This window comes from Octopus sinensis, linkage group LG8 (assembly GCF_006345805.1).
Source record: "Octopus sinensis linkage group LG8, ASM634580v1, whole genome shotgun sequence".
Classification (NCBI taxonomy): Eukaryota; Metazoa; Mollusca; class Cephalopoda; order Octopoda; family Octopodidae; genus Octopus; species Octopus sinensis.
The window spans coordinates 82,175,602-82,198,101 of record NC_043004.1 but is presented as its reverse complement, the minus strand read 5'-3'; the positions used below and the strand labels follow the sequence as shown (position 1 = coordinate 82,198,101).

The following is a 22,500-nucleotide window of genomic DNA, read 5'->3' as shown; positions in this document are numbered from 1 at the left end:
ACCTAAATAAATGATTATCCAAAATTCTTCCTGCCTTCTTTGTTCATTTTTTTTTTTACTATATAAAACCTGTACACCACAGCAAGCAATCTTTACATATACACACATGCAGAGTTCTTTGCATCTGAAATGCGTATGTATGTATGTATGTATGTATGTATGTATGTATGTATGTATACAGGTAGCAGCCTGTCAGAGACATGAGAAGTTTGCTTCCCAACCATATGGTTCCGAGTTCAGTCCCACTGAACTTGGCATACCAATCATGAGCAGTTTTTTCAACTATGGCACCCTCTCCATACACAGCACAAATGCCGTGAGCAGCTTTTGCGGCCTTAGAGCCTTGGTTAAAAGCAAAAAGAAGATGTCGAAAATGCTCGTTTTTCCTAACATGGCATTCCATTTTAAGATCTGAAAATAAACAAAAATTAACTAAAATTAACTAGAAAAAAAAATTCCAAAATGATTCAAAAATAGAATTCTCGAAAAAAATAGATTCTAAAATTTAAAAACGCATTAAACTCCAAAATTTCAAAAAAAAAACCGTGGGAACTTAGTTGCCAACCAATATCATACTCTTGGGCCGAGCAAATCCTTTTGAGCGGATTTGGTAGACGGAAGCTGAAAGAAGCCGTTGTGTGTGTGTGTGTTTGAGTCAATGTTTCTCTCTACCTCCGCTTGAGAAGCGGTATTGGTGTGTTTATGTCCCCGTAAATTAGTAGTTCGGCAAAAGGTAGAATGAAATAAACACCAAGCTTTGAAAAAAGTCAAGGACTGGTGTGTTGATTCGTTCCACAAAAATTCTTCAAAGCGGTGCCCCAGCACGGCCGCAGTCTAATGACTGAAACAAGTAAAATATAAAAAGTAAATGATAAAAGATACACACACACACAGATAGATTATAGATATTAGATAGATATAGATATAGATAGATAGATAGATAGATTAGATAGATAGATAGAGATAGATAGATAGATAGATAGATAGATAGATAGATAGATAGATAGATGATAGATAGATAGATAGATAGATAGTAGATAGATAGATAGACAGATAGATAGATAGATAGATAGATAGATAGATAGATAGATAGATAGATAGATAGATAGATAGATAGATAGATAGATAGATGGGTGTACATATATATACATATATACACACACATTTATATACACACATACACATACATACACGTATGTACGCTTTGCACCAATGTATGTCATGTGTGCTTGTATGTGTCGTTTTTTTAATGTGGGTGGGTGGGTGTGTGTGTGAGTGTGTTTGCGCGTGCGTTTGTGATACGTTCGCCTGTAAATGAAAAACCAGAAGTGTGTATACATACAGGAAGGTAGCTGTATAAACAAATTTATTCAGATGCTATACAGTTTCACACAATAGTTTATATTATTGCGGTTATGTAGGGTAGCAAAATAGATTGGTGGGATATGGTAAATTCTCTTAGCTTTTCTTACGTTTTTTCATTACTCCAGGGGCCATTTCCAAAAGTACAGATAATATTCTGTCTGCATAATTGGATTTATGTGTCTCTTTTATCCTTTCATATCTTTTCTAAGAAACACACAGATGATCGTATATACAAAGATGGCGTTTGTGCATCATGCGTTGTGACTGAGAAAAATCAACGAAATAATTTGTACTGGATGTGAATTTTGGAGCAAATATTTCGCACTAGTTTTTATAGAATCTTGGCTTCATTCTAAAGAATGGGTGTATTTACCAAGAAGAATTTCATTAATAAAACAATCCGTTAGTATCACTTAATACTTTATCTCTCTCTCTCTCTCTTCTCTCTCTCTCTCTCTCTCTCTCTCTCTCCTCTCTCTCTCTCTCTCGCTCTATCTATCTATCTATCTATCTATCTATCTATCTATCTATCATCTATCTATCTCTCCCTCTCTCTTTCTCTTTGTAGATGCATACATGTGTGTGTAGGTGTATATATATATATATATATATATATATATATATATATATATATACATACATACATTTATATGTGTATGTGTATGTATGTGTATACACATGAATGTAAATGTATATATGCACATATATATATAACGACAAAAATATGAATAGAAGTACATGTAAATATTTAAATGTGTGTGTGAAGAGATAGATAGAGAGAGAGAAAGATGTATTTATATATATTACAATGTGACATGTCTAAGTATATACAATCATGTGTGTGTGTGTGTGTGGGTGTGAGTTTGTGTGTGTGTGGTGGAGTGTACTTATGGGAGTGTACACCTGCGTATTTGTACATCAGTTTGTACAAACCTCGTGTATTCTGTCTCACTTATATGCTCTTTTCTCAATCTTACGCATGCCACAGTTTATTTTCTTATTGGTTCATCTGCAATATTTCAAGCAATCTTGTAAGCTCAAAATCTTAGTTGACACTCAATAACAATAAACAAAACATCACCATAGAGAAGTTACGATAACCATTTCGATGCACAAGTCTTTAACTATCGTCACTTGATATTCACCTAAGGGAAATAAACAGATTTCTGAAGTGGAGAGTTTTAGAAGTTGTGTTATAAATTGCGTTTCATATTACCATATTTTTTTAGCCAGCCTTATTTCTATAATGGTTTTTTACAGAAATATACACATGTATAAGAAGGCTGTAGGGTGAACTGTTGAAAGCTTTCAGTTAAGCGTGTATACATATTTAACAAGCCTAAAAAGACAGGAATAATCATTTGGCAAAACATAATCCAGTGAGTTGGTAAGAAGTTTGCTTCATAACTACGTGGTTCTGGTTTCAGTTCCACTTCGTGGTACCTTGGATTCGGCAGAAAGAAGCTACTGTATGTGTATGTGCGTAAGTCTGTGTGTGAGTTTATTCGCTATCACCACTTAACTACTGGTATTTGTGTGTTTACGTCCCCGTAACTTAGCAATTCGGCAGCAGTGACTGCCGGGCCTTAAGAAAAGTAGCATGGTCGAAAAAGACTACCGGGCTTTGGGAAAAGTACTAAGGTTCAATGCTCCAGCATGACTGCCCTCTAATGCCTGAGGCAGGTAAAAGATAATAGATGATATTTTGGTGGAAAGCTTTATTTCAGTCAGTTTAAAATATAAAGTGTGTATCATAAAACCAGTGACGTTTTGGAATGGATTGCTATCAAAAGAGTTGATGCATCTCAAGCCAGCGAGGAGGTCTCTTCAGGATAATTTATCCTTCAAGAACATAGCCACAAAATTTCTCTAATATCACATCCCTGCAACCTTGAAAAGAGGTCATTCATATTAGACTGTGTGGACCTAGATACACTATGCATGGAAGCAAGGGAAACGTAGTAATTGCGTCATAGGTGAGATTGATTGTGAAGGCGCCATGGCCCAGTGGCTAGGGCAGCGGACTCGCGGTCGGAGGATCGCAGTTTCGATTCCCAGACCGGGCGTTGTGTGTGTTTATTGAGCGAAAACATCTAAAAAAAAAAGCTCCACGAGGCTCCGGCAATGGGTGGTGGCGACCCCTGTTTTACTCTTTCTCCACAACTTACTCTCACTCTCTCTTCCTGTTTCCTGAGTAACGCTGCGATGGACTGGCGTCCCGTCCAGCTGGGGGGAACACATACGCCACAGAAATCGGGAAACCGGGCTCATGAGCCTAGCTAGGCTTGAAAAGGGCGACGTTTAACGTTAATCGTTTAAGATTGATCAGAATTGAACTGTGTCGAAACAACAGCAAAAATGTGGCAAAAAGATTTAGTGTATTTTAGGGTATATTCTTCCATACGACTAAATTAAAAGGAGGGTTGTACCACGCAATTTCTAATATTGAATGAGGTTAAAGGTATTTCTTATCTAACAAATATTATACTTAAAACAAAACAATTAATTCAACCGGCATTATTGTGATAATCTGTACAAATATTGACAGAATGTTCACCGTATGGTATGGTGAAGAAATGAGTAATGATATTTTGTGTAAAAGCGTTTAAAATATCAAGTGAATCTATACAATTTTTCTTAAAATTCTGCTTAAAGTTGTTTTTATTTGTGTTTGAAGTCAAATAAAATCATAACAAAAACCAAATGTATGACAAAGATATATTAACATAATATATTATCCATTTATTAACTACAGTTTTATAAGAAACCATTTTGTGCTTTTTCATACATTGAGTAATGTTTTTAGTGGACTTTGTATATTTTGATGCATACACACATATATATGTATGTATATATATATATATATGTGTGTGTGTGTGTGGGTATCTACAATCCGACGATGGCTTAACTGGTCGAAACTTCGCACTCATAGTCAATTATATTCATGTTGAAAAGTAATATATATATATACGCATGTATGTATTTATAAGAATATACGCATAGATATATGAATATATATCAGTAACTGCGTATATAATATATACATTTATATGTGTGCGTGTGTGCGTTTATGGATGTGTGTGCGTGTGAGCGTGTGTGTGCCTGTACATACATGTTTGTGCATATTATATATAAATGTATAGATATGATTTGTGTTGTGCATGCGTGTCGTTTCTGGGAGTGTATGCATATGTTTGTATATGAATGTGGTGGGGGATCATCCATTTGTATAAATCTTACATGTTGTAGCTCACATAAACACTATTTTTCTCAACCAGAAGCATGCCGCAATTTGTTTTTCCATACGGTTCATCTGCAATATTTCAAACAATCTTGTAAGCTCAAAAGTCTTAGTTGACACTCAATAATAATAAACAAAACCTCATCATAGAGAAGATACGTTAGCAATTTCGATGCACAAGACTTTCATTGTCGTCACTTGATATTCACCTAAGGGAAATAAACAGATTTCTAAAGTGGAGAGTTTTAGAAGTTGCGTTTCATATTATCATTCTTTTTTTTTTTTTTTTTTTTCATTTAGCTTTTGTTCTCTAATTATTTTTTTACAGATACATAAACATTTATATGTGAATCTGCAGGCTGAATTGAAGCACGCTAATAGTTAAGAGCGGAAATATATTTAACGAAGTAGAAAAACACTGGAATAACCAGAATCAGTTCGCAAAGGAATGGAACCAAATAGCTTCTTGTTTAATTCGAGACGTTTGAAAGTAATTGTTCTGATGTATCACTTTTAAGTGTTTCACTTAGCTATATCGATCTCTGTAGCGTGTCAAGCATTTCGTCCGGAGTGCTAACGTTTCTGCCTTCACGCCGCCTTTCATAATAATAATGATAATAATAATAATAATAGAAAAAAAAGTACTGAAACCTGTTTGAAAATGATTCCAGGCTTACCATCCCTACAGGAAGTGCAAAAAATCGTATTAACTGGAACGGCTCACATACTGAGAAGAGCACTATCGCTGTGAAAATAACATCCATCCATGAATTTATTTATTTATTAATTTTTAAATACATATTTTATCTGTGAATTTGCGCGTGTAATCTGGGAATCTATACAATGCCCTTCTCTGCCCTAAGTATATGGAAAACACTCGGCGAGAAACGGAAGAAAATTTGAAGAAAGAAGGAAAAAACATAATAATAATAATAATAAAATAATAATAATAATAATAATAATAATAATAATAATAATAATGATAATCCTTTCTACCATAGGCACAAGGCCTGAAATTTGGGGGTGGGGAACTAGTCGATTACATCGACCCCACTGCAGTGTTTCACTGGTGTTACATTTATCGATCCCGAAAGGATGAAAGGCAAAGTCAACCACAGTGGATCTTGAACTCAGACGAAATACCGCTAAACATTCCGCCCGGCGCGCTAACGATTCTTTTCTACTCAAGGCACAAGGACCGAAATTTTGGGGGAGGAGCCAATCGATTATACTGAGGCAAAGTCGACCTCAGCGGAATTTGAACTCAGAACGTAGCGGCAGACGAAATACCGCTAAGCATTTCGCCCAGCGCGCTAACGTTTCTGTAAGCTCGCCGCCTTTCACAATAATAATAATAATAATAATAATAATAATGATGATGATGATGATGATGATGATGATGATGATAATGATGAGAATGATGATGATGAGAATGATGAGGAGGAGGAGGAGGAAGATGATGATGATAATAATAATAATAATAATAATAACGATGATGATGATGATGATGATGAGGAGGAGGAGGAGGAGGAGGAGAGGAGGAGGAGGAGGAAGAGGAGGAAGAGGAGGATGATAATAATAATAATAATAATAATAATAATAATAATAATAATAATAATGATGATGATGATGATGATGAATCAGTAATCTTCGCATCTGAGGTTACTTGTAACCCTAGGCTTGGAATTTTTCTTTTCCAATCGTTTAATCTGTGGTGCGTATATAAATTAATAATATCTTCAATTTTAATTATGCTAAACAATGAAAACTAGCACCTTATTTGCCTTTTGGGCATTTGTCGCTTCAATTATTTTACATTTCAAGTTCTATTGCTCATTCGTCTATAGTTTTTGCCTTAAATAATATATTTAAAGAAACTCCTAGAGGCTTATAAATGAGAACTGTCTTTCCAGACGTACAGACAGGGCCATATATGTGGGTATGTATTTATCTATGTTTGTATGAGCATGAATATATGTATATGTGTATGTATAGTGGCTGTGTGGTAAGTAGCTTGTTTACCAACCACATGGTTCCAGGTTCAGTCCCACTGCGTGGCACCTTGGGCAGGTGTCTTCTACTATAGCCTCGGGCCGACCAAAGCCTTGTGAGTGGATTTGGTAGACGGAAACTGAAAGAAGCCCGTCGTATATATGTATATATATATATATATATATATATATATATATGTATGTGTGTGTGTGTTTGTGTGTCTGTGTTTGTCCCCTTAGCATTGCTTGACAACCGATGCTGGTGTGTTTATGTCCCTGTAACTTAGCGGTTCGGCAAAAAGAGACCGATAGAATAAGTACTGGGCTTACAAAGAATAAGTCCCGAGGTCGATTTGTTCGACTAAAGGCGGTGCTCAAGCATGGCCGCAGTCAAATGACTGAAACAAGTAAAAGAGTAAAGAGAGAATATATATATATATATATATATATATATATATATATATATACTATATATATATATATATAGATATAGAGAGAGCGAGGGAGAGAGAAAGAGAGTTATAGAGAGATAGAGAGAGATAGAGAGCTAGACAGATAGATACACACATGCACACATTCATATACAATATATATATATATATATATATATATATATATATATAGGCGCAGGAGTGGCTGTGTGGTAAGTAGCTTGTTTACCAACCACATGGTTCCGGGTTCAGTCCCACTGCGTGGCATCTTGGGCAAGTGTCTTCTGCTATAGCCCCGGGCTGACCAATGCCTTGTGAGTGGATTTGGTAGACGGAAACTGAAAGAAGCCTGTCGTATATATGTATATATATATGTATGTGTGTGTGTATGTGTGTCTGTGTTTGTTCCCCTAGCATTGCTTGACAACCGATACTGGTGTGTTTACGTCCCCGTCACTTAGCGGTTCGGCAAAAAGAGACCGATAGAATAAGTACTGGGCTTACAAAAAGAATAAGTCCCGTGGTCGAGTTGCTCGACTAAAGGCGGTGCTCCAGCATGGCCGCAGTCAAATGACTGAAACAAGTAAAAGAATAAAAGAATATACATATATATTATATATATACATATATATAGATAGAGAGAGAGGGAAAGAGAGAGAAAGAGAGGTATAGAGAGATAGACAGATAGATAGATACACACATGCACACATACATATACAATATATATATATATATATATATATGTATATATATATATATGTATGCATTATATATGTATGTATATGTATATATATGTATGTCTGTGAGCTTATACATATATGCATATGTATGTGTGTATATATGTGTGTGCGTGTTTGGGTGTGTGTGTGTATACGTATGTAATTGTGTATGTATGTATGGCATGTGTTTGCGTGTGTGTTTCCAAAAGCGAATCAAAAATCTTTGCAACGCGTTTTAGCTGAAAGGGAAAGATAACGAAAGTATAGAGTATGACAGAAAAATAGTGTGAGCGCATAAGTGTGATATAGGAAATTGTTGACTGAGAGGGAAAGTGAGAGTAGATGACTGTGTGGGACGTCAACAGATTGCAATCCCCGCACAAACATAATTACAAAAATATGTGCATCTGTCAACCGATTACATTTTACAGAGACGTGCACAGTCGGACACATCTAAATACAAATACAAAAATCTGTAGATGTATCATGGAATTGACCAAAATCCATATCTATATGTTCTTTTATTCTTTTAATTCTTTTACTTGTTTCAGTCACTTGACTGCGGCCATGCTGGAGCACCGCTTTTAGTCCAGCAAGTCCCAGGACTTATTCTTTGTCAGCCTAGTACTTATTCTATCGGTCGCTTTTGCCGAACTGCTAAGTTACGGGGACGTAAACACACCAACATCGGTTTTCAAGTGATGGTGGTTTTACAAACACAGACACACAAACACCTATATATATATATATATATATACGACGGGCTTCTTTCAGTTTCCGTCTACCAAATCTACACACAAAGCTTTGGTCGGTCCGAGGCTACAGTAGAAGACACTTGTCCAGTGTGCCACGCAGTGGGACTGAAACCGGAACCATGTGGTTGGGAAGCAAGATTCTTACCACACAGCTACTACTGAGCCTGTATATTCATAACAAGATATACAGACTTATATATAAAGTGATGTTTGTGTATGTCGGTGTGTGTATAACATAGTTCTTAAACTATATTGCACGCTGAATATAATATATAATTTAAGCAATTTATATACTATCATGAGTCTGCCTATATATTATATTTATCAGTTTCACTATAGGCACAAGGTTTGGAATTTGGGGTTAAGGGGTCTGGTCGAATACATCGACCTCAGAGCTGAGTTAATATTTATTTTATCAATCCCGAAACGACCAAGACAAAGTCGACCTCAGCGGTTATTGAACCCAGAACACGAAGACGGATGAAATGCCGCTAAATATTTTGTTCGACACGCTAACAATTCTGTCATTTCGTCACCTTAATAATAATCCTTTCTATTATAGGCAGAAGTCTTAAAATTTGGGAGAAGCGGGTAAATCGATTACCCCGACTTCAGTGCTTCACTGGTACTTAATTTATCGGCACCGAAAGGATGAAGGGCAAAGTGGACCTCAGCGGAATTGAAATTCAAAATGTAAAAGCGGAACAAATGCTACTGTGGATATATAAATGTGGGTGCCTGTGATGCAGATAATACTATGAAACCTTCCCCTGTTCTAATTTTAGAGCAATGTATTTCAGTGGCAAAACAATATTTAATTCATATATTGCAGTGGGCTTTTCAGTTGAATCGGTTGCGCAACTTTAGGGCGGCTTTAATGTTAATTATTTTAATTATTCACTAGAGAGCCATATTCACATGTGTGTTGTATTATCTTTCGCCCACTAAAACCATCAGATCTTACAACAATAGAATGAAACGCTGGAACAAATAACATTTACTTTCATCCATTATACAAATGATATCGTTAGCGAAGGTTTTATCAATTAATCGAATTTATCAGAAATCTGCTGTGATTAATGATTGAAAAATCTTGTCAAAATCGATAATTATTTCGTTTACTTAGAAACCAAAGCAGAAAAGACTACATGAAAATTTGTGATGTTACTGAAGATACATGCAACATCACCAGCGGAAATGGAGCAAAATGAAAAGCACGGGTTCGAATCTGGTTTCGGAAACGCTTTTCATTCTTGAATAGAAGCGATAAGAAAAAATTATTTACGATCGCTTGACATGCTAATAATAACTTTGCGAGAAAGGGGCTTACATCAACCCTAGTTTTCAACTCGCATTTATTTTATTGGTCTCGAAAAGATGAAGAGCAAAGTAGACCTCGGTGGAATGTGAACACAAAACCTAAAGCCAGAAGAAATGCCGCTAAGCCTAACCTTCTGTCCGGCGTGCTAACGATTCTACCAGCTTTTCGCCCCTATCATGCTAGTAATAATCCTTTCTAATTTTGACACAAGGCCAGCAGTTTTTTTGAGGTGGTGGTGGTGGTGGTAGTAGTAGTAGTAGTAGTAGTAGTATAGTAGTAGTAGTAGTAGTAGTAGTAGTATAACATCCATATTTCTTGTTTAACTTGAGAGTATCAAATGACCGCTGTTATATTTACTCTTTGCATTTTCCGATTCTTGATAACAGAGAGAGAAACAAATCATAATAATAATAATAATAATAATAATGATAATAATAATAATAATAATAATAACAACAACAACAACAATGCGAACTATAATAATAATAATAATAATAATAATAATAATAACAACAACAACAACAACAACAACAACAACAACAACAACAACAACAATAATAATAATAATAATATATTTATTGATCTAAAAGAGTGCGTGGTTAATTTGATTTCTATACGTGATTAACAAACAAAAATCTAAAACCAAAATATGGTTAACAATATTGACTTTGGAAACGATAAAGAACATCGCCAATAATTATACAACTGACTCGCTAATGGACTCTAAGAAAGGATATATATTTACTGTGTTTTAATTGTGAATTCACTGTCGTAATCTCTCCATCTAGTTTCACTTATTCTTTCTCATTCATGCAACAGTTTCTCGATTACCACCGTGTATTTTTTTCTCTACACATGCAACTGCAAACATTTCCACAGATACACCCCCAGCCAGCCAGCCAGCCAGGCGCTCAGTCGGACATTTACACTTACATGCAAGCATACATGCGTATGTAGAGGCATACATACATATAATATATACACGCACAAAAATACAACATAAATAGCGATGCTGATAGGACTTAAATTTGTTTTACAGATTTGAATCAAGAATTCTCGCATGCAGATAGATACACATACATACAAATACATATTCTTTCATTTTTTTTCTGTCATTTGACTGAGGTCATGCTGGAGCACTGCCTTTAGTCGAACAAATCGACCCCAGGACATATTCTTTGTAAGCTTAGTACTTATTCTATTGATCTGTTTTGCCGAACCGCTAGGTTCTAGGGTCGCAAACACACCTGCATCCGTTATCAAGCGATGTTGCAGGGACAAACACAGACACACAAGCACATGCACACACATACGTACATATATACGACGGGTTTCTTTCAGTTTCCGTCTACCAAATCCACTCACAAGGCTTAATAGTAGATAATAGTAGAAGACGCTTGCCCAAGGTACCACGCAGTGGGACTGAACCCGGAACCATGTGGCTGGGGAGCAAATTTCTTACCACACAACCACTCCTGCGCCTATACATACATATAAATTCACAAACACACACACACACACACACACACACACGCACATGGCCGCAGTCACATGACTGAAACAAATAAAAGAATATATTTGCGTGTGCGTATTTTTGTTTGTGTGTGTGTTTGTGTATGTTGTGTCTGTGTGTATGTGTGTTTGTGTGTGTATATATATTATCATTATTATTATTATTATTATTATTATTATTATTATATTATTATTATTATTACTATACCAGCGGGACCCGTGAATATTTCACGGAATCAACGGTAAACCTATTAGGTTATTTCTGAAAACGTTATCCAAAGCTCCTGAAAGAGTATCCTGTGTTGTGTCTTCATGGAAAGACAGTCGCTCATCTGCTACTCATTGAGAAGTGGAGAAAATTGGAATACGATGATTACTTAATGAACTTTATATATACACTTTATACACTTTATCCACAATTTTATAGACTTAATACACAGAACTCATAAAATAAATATTCTCTCTTATTTTGCCATTTTGCCATAAACAAATAACGAAGTTCTGTACACATGTTACAACCTTTAGTTAAATTGCATATATTTGTCACGTAAATAAGCGTGAATATTTCGCAGAATTGCACTTATGCGCATGCGTTAAGTGAAAGGGGGATATAAAAAAAAAGCTTTGTTCAACTTAAAAAGAAAAATACACTGCCACCCCTGTGCATATGTATATATAGTATTAATAATCCTCTCAACTGGCGGCACAAGGTCTCAGGTTGTGGGGCGGGGGCTAGTCGATTATATTGACCCCCAGTGTTTCACTGCTACTTATTTTATCAACCCCGGCGGAATTTGAAATATAAAGTATTAATAATGATATGGAGAAGGGAGATTTTTCACTTCCATAGTTTTATTTAACAGTTATTTACATCATTTTACGGAGCCTACACGTGTTTCAACTGCAGCGACTACACGCTGTTGGATATGCAAGCTGATGTTATGGTCGGTGCTGTTTTATTAGGGTCCTTGCCCTCTGCCATTTCGAAGTGAAACTGAATGAGTGAAGTGTTGTATAGGAGGTATGGGTGCCACTGTTAATAGTTGTAGGGATCTCGACCAATATATAACTCTCCTCTGGATGCCTGACGAGATAGGTTCGTCCTACGAGCCTAGGAAACTACAAGTTGCTTATAACCGAATGAAAACTGTTATTAAATAATATATGTAACTTCTACCAAATGCGTTGAATAGTTCTGCTTTCTTCCATTCGTTCAATGATTTGTATACGTGTGTTTGTGGGTGAGCATGTGTGCTTGTGTGTGAGCTCTATCAAATGTGAAACCCTCGCTTCTCTTGATTATGTTCTTTTTCATTTCCATATATTTAATTATTAACTGTCTAACTGCCCACTGAAATGATTTGTTATTGAAAATATAATTTTACTGACTTTGAACTCATCTGCAGAGGTGAAATATTTTTTGATATTTAATATTTAGTATTTAATAATATAGAAGTAATTATCAAAAGATATTTCATATGTATAATGAGGTTGATAGTCGAAGAAAAATTATAACAACCTTGTTTAATTATTTTCTTTTTAAAATAAACAGTTAGTGTCTGTATCGGCAATTAATGAGTTAAAATTGCAATAAATTAAGTTACTGTGAGAAGATCAATACTTGATAATAATTCAATCTCTCTTCTCTCCTATCTCCTCTCTCACCCCTTTCTTCTTTCCCTTCTTTATTTTGAGTCTGGAGGTTGTGTTATTAGCAGGGCTGGATAAAGACCCATGAAGGCTCTAAACACATAAAAGATTTTGATGCCCTCCATCATTTACATGTAATTCAAAATATAAACAATAACAAACCATAAAATAGATTTTTTTATTTTTCAAAACGAAACAAAACAGTAAGAGGGAAAATAACGTTCATTTTTGTATACTTCCACTTTATTTATATTCGAAAAGTTTTATACTTTTTTAATTGCAAAGTCTTTGATCAGCCCCTCACTATGATGGCATGAATACTTCGAAATTATTTCCGATCATATAAACCATTTCGAATATTATCTTAGTAGCTTTAACGTGATCCCTTTTATGCTGTAAATCATTTACCATTTCTATGGTACCTCGACTTAGCTTGATGTCCTAAGCACGTGCTTCTTCTGCTTAATTGTTAATCCAGTGCTGTGTATTACCCATGCTTATTGCAGACCGTTCCACACCGGTGTCGTTAATGTTCATTTTAAATCGATGTTATAGCAAGTAGCCATTTTAAAATAAGGCGCCAATTTGTGGTAGCTGGCAATATGACGTAATGTCGTATTGCCGAAGAAATATTATTGTCGTTTTTCCATTGGTTAATATAACTGCTCATACAAGAATACTAAAAGTTACTTAAAGAATATATGTATGTAATTTCGATTCTTTTAAGTCAAGTTGAGCAGTTATAAAAACCATGGATTTTAGGAAGAACGTTAGTGTTTGCTGGATGTAACTAAACTCCACGACACTCACTTCTTTGAGACATTGGTGATTTTCATATCATGTCCAAGGAAAATCTAACAAGTCTATTTTGAATTGTTGTGATTCAATGTTAGTTAGATTATGAATTAGCTAGTAAAAAATATAGTCGTAATTCTCTAAGACGAAGATTATCTCTCTTTCACCTGTATATAATATAAAATGTTATGTATATAATAAAAACTAATTAAGAAAATATTTTCTCTTTCTTCACTTCTTCAACTATGTATAAATGTGCATTTCTGTAATTATTAAATTGTATTTTTTATAGCGGTTAAATGAACACGAAGATAATATTATACATACATGACGCTAATATTCGTTAGCGTTCGATAAAGTATATTTCTCTATGGCGTTTATATGCTGTAATTCGGATTTGCGTATAATGATAACACTTAAGTTATAAGTGACGTTTTAATCATTATATATACCCTTACTTAAAAAGCCAAATAGAATAATCTATTTCCAATTAGGAAACATAATAAATAGCATTACATTACTGTAAACCAAACTAATTAGAGAATATACGATATAATAAATAACCTAAGAAAAACAATGGTTGCTTAAAACCGCTAAAATGTTGATCAACACAGAAAAAACATTGGCGAGCAGGTCATAGAGGGCGCTTTTCTAGGAAGAAAGGACTAAGCATTGTGGTTATGGCGAGGCCGAAGGGATTGGACATCACAAAAGTGACGAGAAATGGGAAGACGATTGAATAATGTCGAGTAGTTGAGGTATGAGACTAGCAATCTTCGGGAAACAGAGGCTATTGTTGTAGCAATAGAAAAAAGAAAACAATAACCTATGTAAAGAAGACTGGGGGTTAATAATTGAATGCCATTTAATTGAGTGGGCCTTATCTGGATGCACTCCACAATATCAGTGTGCGTAGTAGCAGCACTGATTCAGAGTAGGGAGAAGTGTTCCACACTCCATTGGCACTCCATCGGTTTACGACAATGAGTTCATTTGATCCGATCAACGGAACAGTCTACTCGTGAAATTAATGTGCAAGTGGCTGAGTACTCCACAGACACGTATATCCTTTATGTAGTTCTCAAAGAAATTTAGCGTGACACAGAATGTGACAAGGCTGGCCCCTTTGAAATACAAGTGCTACTCATTTTCACCAGCTGAGGGAATTGGAACAACGTGAAATAAAGTGTCTTGTTCAAGAACACAAAACACCGTTGAGAATTGAACCAACAACCTTACAGTTGTGAGGCAAATACCTTTTTCTTTACTACCCACAAGGGTATAAACACGGAGAGGACAAACAAGGACAGACAGACGGATTAAATCGATTATATCAACTCCAGTGAGTAACTGGTACTTATTTAATCGACCCCGAAAGGATGAAAGGAAAATTGGACCTCGGCGGAATTTGAACTCAGAACTTAGCGGCAGACGAAATACTGCTAAGCATTTTGCCCGGCCTGCTAACGTTTCTGCCAGCTCGCCGCCTTAATTGGGAGGCAAATACCCTCACTATTAAGCCATCTGCTTTCACTAATGTATAGCAGGAAGAGAGTGGAGAATAAGACTGAGAATAAGACAGAATGAGCTTTAGAGTTTTGAGAGAGTATTTTTCCTTGTAGAGTATTGTTTTCTGATGGTAACGAATAATCTGAGAAACAAGATGCTGTATGTTCGCTATCAACAAAAAAGATAACCTTCCCCTAAAACGGAATTGCATAATTCGCTGATTTTTCCCTCTCTTCATTATGACAGACCAATCAGAAAGTTCTTTTTTTTAGGGGGTAGTTTGTAATCAGTTTCATTGATTCCAGTTTAATACTGGTACATGCAGAAACCCATGGCGGTGAGAAAGCAGAATCGTTTGCCCCTTGGACAAAATGCTTTGTGGAATTTCTTCCAGCTTTTGACGTTCTTAGTTCAAATTCTACCGAAGCCAACTTTCTTCTCCCCACTTCGGGGTCTTTCATATGAAATACTAGTCAAATACTGGAGTCGATGTAATCGACTTGATCTTCCTTTCTCTCAAAATTGTCGGCCCTGAATCCTTCAACAGAACAGAGTCCCATTTAGGGGTATTGTTAGGAAATCGATCAATTATATGCCATGGAAACCTTATGAGTCCTAGACTCAGAAAAAAAGTAGGAACCACGCATTTTGAATTTGGTGGGGTTTGATCTCTGTATAACGTCAAAAGCTCAATCTAATATTCAATCCAACGCCCTCCATCTCCGCAAAACAGTACAAACTGTAGTTTTATTTCTTTTTAATCAGAACTTATTAGGATTCATTTGTTGGCAAATACTCATTAAAACTAACCAATTATATTTTAAAGAATAATTAGATTTAGACCAATTAAATTTTCACTTTTTCTTTCAAAAATTATTTTAACATTAATTTTTTTTTCAATTTTTGGTTCAGTTTATTTTCGTGAAATTATACATTAACATATATCATTAATTTTGTAAAGTCACTTCTAAATCGGTTATATCGATTTTTCGATTAGTTTTTGTTTCGTCCTGTTTTTTAGCTTTTCTAGATATAAACGAGAGTCGTAAGTGAAATTATGAACATTTTCAAAGGTTTCGACATGAAAGATTATCGCCAGCGATTTGCTAGAAGTGACAGATAGTCCTCCCTTCAAATCAAAAGAAACCCTTAATGTGTCTTAATCCTATTAGGGCACCCAGGCCAATCGCTCAGCCCAAGTGATACAAACTGAAATGACTTTGAGGCCGATTCATCGGCCTGATGAAACACACGTTATGAATGGTTGGTCTTGAAGTGTAACAGCTAATCAGAGATCGGTTTTCAGTAGACGTGTCTCAATAGAAAAAAAATTTTGATCTTTTTGGCTACACATACCAAAACACCGTTTGTCTCAAAAGAGTTAAGACTTTAGGACAGCGATTTTCAACCGGGGTTTATATGACCCCTAAAGATTCATGTAAGATCTTGTTGTTAAAACTTATGAGCAATAAACTGGTTATACTTCCACAATACACAAAGAAACATTCATTTTATTCTTTTACTTGTTTCAGTCATTTGACTACGGCCATGCTGGAGCATTGCCTTTATTCGTGTGGGTGTGTGTATATATATATATATATATATATATATATATATATATATATATAGGAGTCGCTGTGTGGCAAGTAGCTTCTTTACCAACCACATGGTTCCGGGTTCAGTCCCACTGCGTGGCACCTTAGGCAAGTGTCTTCTACTATAGCCTCGGGTCGATCTAAGCCTTGCGAGTGGATTTGGAAACTGAAAGAAGCCCGTCGTATATATGCTTATATATGTGTGTGTGTATGTGTGTGTGTCTGTGTTTGTCCCCCCAACATCGCTTGACTACTGATGCTGGTGTGTTTACGTCACTGTAACTTAGCAGTTCGGCAAAAGAGACCGATAGAATAAGTACTAGGCTTACAAAGAATAAGTCCTGGGTCATTTGCTCGAGTAAAGGCGGTGCTCCAGCATGGCCACAGTCAAATGACTGAAACAAGTAAAAGAGTAAAAAGAGTAAAGGGTATATATATATATATATATGTATATATATATATATATATATATATATATATATATATATATATATATATATATATATATATACACGACGGGTTTCTTTCAGTTTCCGTCTACCAAATCCAATCACAAGGCTTTGATGCGTCCAAGGCTATAGTAGAAGACCCTTGCCTAAGGTGTCACTCAGTGGGACTGAACCCATGTGGTTGGTAAGCAAGCTACTTGCCACACAACCACTCCTGTGCCTTACACAATTTAATAATATACACAATCATATATATATATATATATAGTTGGAATTTACAAAAAAAAAAGACGAAGACGGGTGTGTAAACGACAAACAGATGTATTAGTTTAATACTCGGGAAGTGAGAAAGTCTTTTACGATTCGAGCGTACGCTCTTCAACAGAAAGAAACACAGAAATAATCAGGGAGAGAAAATAGAAAAGGTTTAGTGGCTACCGATCATATCATATACACATACATACATACATACATACATACATACATACATACATACATACATACATACATACATACATGCATGCATGCATATATACATACATGCATACATGCATACATACATACATACATACATACATTCATACATACATACATACACACATTCATGCATGAATGCAGCATGCATACATACATACATACATACATACATACATACATACATACATACATACATACATACATACATACATACATGCATGCATACATACGTACATATTTGTCTTGAGTAAATCATCAATACCGAATTTGAGGGAAAATATTCATTTTCGATGAAGAAGATTTCGATGTCAAAACACTTTTCTCTCTCAGCCTTGACTTTTCTTTAAATTTTTTTCTATATTTTTGCGTGGGTGGTGACACTTTAGCACTTTTTCTTTTATCAATTTTATTTGGTTTGATTATTTTAAAAACAAAATATTGATATTATATGAATTCAATAATCAATTAATAATGGAGGAAATATACGTGTCAATGTTTAGCTTTTCTCCTGTTGTTGTTATTGACTTCCTCGTTTTCTTTTTCTTTTTCTTTTGTCTTCTCTTTACTTCATACTCATTTTACTACTACTACTGCTACTGCTGCTACTACTACTACTACTACTACACTACTACTACTATACTGTATCATCATCACCATCACATCATCATCATCATCATCAGCGTCCCTGGTGTAGTGTATCACACTAATTTCGCTTATTGCGCGAACACACCACACACACATACACACACCACACACACCCACACCCACACACACACACACACCACACACACACACATTAATATATATATATATATATATATATATATTATATATATATATATATAGGTTATAAGAGATAACGGTGTCATTGAGACCCAAAGGGGTCAGGTAATACTGAATAAGTGCTATAGACAGACCATAGTTAAGTTCCAGGTTCGGTAATTTTGCGAATATGCGAATTTTTTGCGCAATGAGATAAAAAAACAAAACCAAGGCTGTGTAGATATTAGAACATTTATAGAATGAAGGTCTTACAGCTGTTTCCAGGATATTTCTTAATTATATCCCTTCATCAGAGACGGTATGAGAGGATGGTTAAGTCACAGTTAGTTTAGATGTAATACAAAATAGAGAGTGAAGTGGAGGAAGAAAATAGATGCCAGATGTGTAGGGATATCCCAAAATATATTGCCTTTATTAGATAGACGACTAGCTTCCGCAGTGTTTCCATTATAATACAAATTTAATTCACAAGACAGTTGTCAAGTAAACGCTTGGTTAAAAGACATTAAACCAAAGTGCCACGCAACGGATTTAAACCGGAATCGGAACAGTAGTTGCGAACCATTTCTACACCCGTATCTCTATATATAAACGGCAAAATGTCTGTGTATGTGTGTGTGTGTGTGTGTGTGTATCCTTTATACAAATCCACAAAGTTTCATTTAGAGGGCTCGCACTTTCTATGGTCATTCAAAACCGTCCAAGGGTGGTCGTGCACATCTTTACATTCCCCAGTCACCCCGCAAATTCATTAAAAAAATCAATAGAAGTGACTTTTTTGTGAATTTTCTATCCAAAACCCAATCAAAATGCCCGAAACTTGATACGCCAATTGACCGCCAGCTAGCTGTATGTGATTGGTCGGAGTTTTGGACAGTACTCGCGTGTATGTGCGCACGCACGTAGCTGTATATGCATGAAGTAGCACTATGACCCGGCAACGTCGGGTCATAGTGCTACTTCAGTGTAACATAAAATGCGTCATATTTCCCTTTTGTTTTCCAGTCGATTTTCGCCCAAGTTATATTTGATTTTCATTTTCCTTTCTCTATATTCAGAATCTGTTTCATTCATATCTCTTCTTTCTATCATGTAGGTACATTGCTATTCGACATCCCTTGAAGGCAAAGTACATATGTACGCTGGTGCATGCGAGGTTAGTGATAATGGGCGTCTGGATTTTGTCGTTCATCGGATCCCTTCCTGTTTTGTTTGGACAAGTAAGTAACGAGAAACTTGTAATATCTAATCCTATATTTCGAATTTGTTTCAATTATTGGACTGCGGCCATGCTGGGACATCGCCCTGAAGGGTTTAGCCGAATGGGTTTAGTAATATTTTTTTTTCAAATTTGGTACCTATTCTTTCGGTCTCTTTAAACTAACAGCTAATTTTGATTTATGGGAACACAAACATATCAACACCGGTTTTCAAGCCGTGGTGAGGGACAAAGGCTCACACACACACACACACATACACCCGCACACACATATATACATATATATATACATATATATTTTTTCATTTTCTTTTATTTACTTTTAATTATATATATATATAGAGAGAGAGAGAGGGGAGAGAGAGAGAGAGAGAGAGAGAGAGAGAGAGAGAGGCTTCCACAAATTTTCCATCTACCAAACTCAACTACTTTACTCTAAGATCAAAAAGAGTTTATAAACTTTCGCTTTACCTTTAACATCGATATATATATATATAAATATATATATATAAGAAAGTTGGTTTGTGAAAGCACGTGGGTGAATATATAGAAAATAGTAAAGAGTGAAAAAACGACAGAAGGCTTACATGTTAAAAAATATATATATTTGCCTCAATATGTCTGAAGAATATTAGAACATTTTTTTTTTTTTTCTCTTATAATGACATGGAGAAATCTAAATCAAATATCAATTACCAGATAATACTCAATCACATACTTTATTAAACCACCACATAAGAGACTGTAGGGTTAAATATAAAAAGCAGAACAAATCAGTGTACATAAAGGAATGTACATAAAAGAGTGTATATAAAAGAGTAATTTTATGGACATTCCTTTATGTACACTGATTTGTTCTGCTTTTTTATATTTAACCCTACAGTCTCTTACGCGGTGGTTTAATAAAGTATGTGATTGAGTATTATCTGGTAATTGATATTTGATTTAGATGTATTTCTCCATCTTGTATTAGTAATCTGTGGTAAATCATTTTACCTTTGCCCATATAATAGAGTAAATGAATTGATTGCATCGCAATCATTAACATTTATGTATTAACTTTGTTGGGTACTTCCCTAGCAGTATATTGGATATATGTTATCCCATGGAGGGTTGCATTTGCAACCCCTATCTCAATTTGTATATATATATATATATATATATATATATATATATACATATATATATATATATATAATATATATATATATACATACACAATATATATACATATATATATAACATATGTATATATACATACACATATATATATACTATATATATATATATATACATACATATTATATATACATACATATATATATATAATATATATATACATATATATATATATATATATATATATAGATACATATATATATATATATATATATATATATATATATATATATATATGCCTCATACATGTATATTGTGTGTGTGGTGTGTATGTATATTTGAAGAATAGAAGCTTGCTAGAAATGAAAGCGAAAGCTTCAAAAACCACCAATTCTACTGGACGATCCTGTATATAATATGGTGAGAGAGAAACAAAAATCGACGGGTGGTCATTTCTGGAATTCCTTTTGTCATCAGTCCATTTCGACAGAGCTGACCTGAGAATGGTCACTGAACAACATCAACATCAAAGACATGCTTGTGTAGACAATGTGTACATTTTTAAACACGCTATTCAATTCAACCATGTGTTCGAATACCTTTTGAAGAGAACGCATAACAAGGTTTAGGACAAAGCTGTTTATCACAAGAAACCTTATGTCTGATTACGATGGAATGCCTTTCTCATTGACGAATTCGAAGTAAATGCATTAACGAAGCAACATAGTTTGCCGTTGACCGGATGTAATATTATCTCTTCATTCATTCATTCATTCATTTCGTTTCTCCGTTTCCGATGTATCCATCTACAGCACATCTAAAACAATGTTTAGACGAACAGGGCTGGATGTTGGTTAAAAATTCGGTTAAGAATTTCGTTTAGCAATTACTTGGTTCGTGTTGGAGAGTTAAGATACGCATTACGTATTTATTTGTTTCTGTTTAAGGTTTAAGCTATTCGTTTCGCAAAACTTTGGCTTCTGTTGAGGAATTAAGACGTTTTCTTTGTAACAATCTCGTTTCTCTTATGCGGTTAAGGATTTCACTTCGCAGTGGCATTAAAGTATTTGGTATACATTATCAGCATCACGCTTTTATACCCAGGCCACATTGTTTCGCTTCAAAATGCTTATTCATTTAGTTAGAACGGAAGTTAAGCTAATTTTATATCTTGAAATATGTGTGACTATGTGCGTGTGAAAAATATAGATAGATAGATTAGATAGATAGATAGATAGATAGATAGATAGATAGATAGATAGATAGATAGATACATACATACATACATACATACATACATACATACATACATTACATACATACATACATACGTATATATGTGTGAGTGTGTGTATATACATACACACACACACACACACATACACACACATATATAACTATAACAATATCTACATAATATATGTAAATATTTATATATTTACATACCTACATGTATATAATGTGTGTGTGTATATATATATATATGTATGTATAGATAAATAGATAGATATATGTAGGTGTGTACGTATGTTCGTATGTATGCATATACATAGGCACAGCTTGACTGTT

The 22,500-nt window shown here is 34.9% G+C and overlaps 1 protein-coding gene across 1 annotated transcript in view; it reads left to right on the top strand.

The window, feature by feature from the left end:
- LOC115214863 (galanin receptor 2b-like) overlaps window positions 1-22,500 on the top strand; it is a 220,139-nt gene that overhangs the window by 173,859 nt on the left and 23,780 nt on the right. Inside the window, exons 4-5 of the mRNA XM_036505167.1 lie at window positions 19,690-19,813; window positions 19,981-20,033. Coding sequence (XP_036361060.1) covers window positions 19,690-19,813; window positions 19,981-20,033 — 177 coding nt within the window. The remainder of the gene's footprint in view (window positions 1-19,689; window positions 19,814-19,980; window positions 20,034-22,500) is intronic.